The 1,040-nt window shown below is 40.2% G+C and overlaps 1 protein-coding gene across 1 annotated transcript; it reads right to left on the reverse strand.

The window, feature by feature from the left end:
* Positions 1-6: 6 nt before the first annotated feature.
* Positions 7-678, reverse strand: LOC117182506 (uncharacterized protein K02A2.6-like; the record flags this gene model as incomplete). The annotated part of the gene is made up of 1 exon (XM_033375604.1): positions 7-678. A coding segment is annotated over exon 1 (672 nt), but the record flags the coding sequence as incomplete, so codon positions are not given.
* Positions 679-1,040: the final 362 nt, after the last annotated feature.

The following is a 1,040-nucleotide window of genomic DNA, read 5'->3' on the forward strand; positions in this document are numbered from 1 at the left end:
GTCTACCTTCCCCTTCCCTTTTAGAGCGCTGGGTAAGGTAGGCACTTCTGTTCGCAGTTTTCGATTCATGAGCATTTCGGCTGGCGAAAAACCGTTTGCAAGTCGAGTGGATCGATAGGATAACAGAGCTTTTGCGAGCTGATTACAATCACTACCGTTTTTTTTAATCAGCTGTTTCGCTATTTTGACAGCAGCTTCAGCTTCGCCGTTCGATTGACTAAAGTAAGGGGAGCTTGTTATGTGTCGGAAATAATACTCTTCTGCAAATTTTTTAAATTCATTTCTAAATTTTGGACCATTGTCCGATACTAGTTCCTCGCTAATTCCGTGTCTCGAAAATAGTTGCGTTATCCTCTCGATTATCGTTTTTTCGGATAAACTACTTAATTTTGCGATTTCGATGTAACGCGAAAAATAATCAACAACTATTAGATACCACTTTCCGCCGTGTTTAAATAAATCTGCCCCTAATCGCTGCCATGGTCGAATGGGAGGATTTTCTGTCTTAAAACTCTCTTTCGGATTTGAACGTTCTTGGATACAATTTGAACAGTTACGAATTAGGTTCTCGATCTGCGAGCTTAAACCTAGCCACCATACAGATTCTTTCGCTCTACGACGACATTTGACAATACCTTGATGGCCCGAGTGTATTGCAGCTAAAACTTTCTGCTGCATATCCGTCGGGATGATTATTCTCGTTCCGAAGAGTAACAAATTTTGAGAAAAATTAATTTCCGCACGATACTGATAGTACGGATTTAGGGCTTTCGATATTTTTTTTCTCAGGCCAACCGTCAATAAAGTACAATTTTAGCTTGCTACAAATTTCGTCCGAGTTCTGAATTTTTATTATCTTTTCAATATAGACGTCTCTTATCGTATAACTGCTCACGATAAAATTCACGAACGCATCGACTTCATCGTCCAATTCCTCGGCGTTGCCCTTGTCTGATAATGGGCTTCTCGATAGACAGTCTGCTACTACAAGAGTTTTGCCTGGTACGTATTGTACTTCATATCTATAGCGCATCAATCTG

This window comes from Belonocnema kinseyi, unplaced genomic scaffold (genome assembly GCF_010883055.1).
Source record: "Belonocnema kinseyi isolate 2016_QV_RU_SX_M_011 unplaced genomic scaffold, B_treatae_v1 SchBZDm_1376;HRSCAF=1523, whole genome shotgun sequence".
Lineage (NCBI taxonomy): Eukaryota > Metazoa > Arthropoda > Insecta > Hymenoptera > Cynipidae > Belonocnema > Belonocnema kinseyi.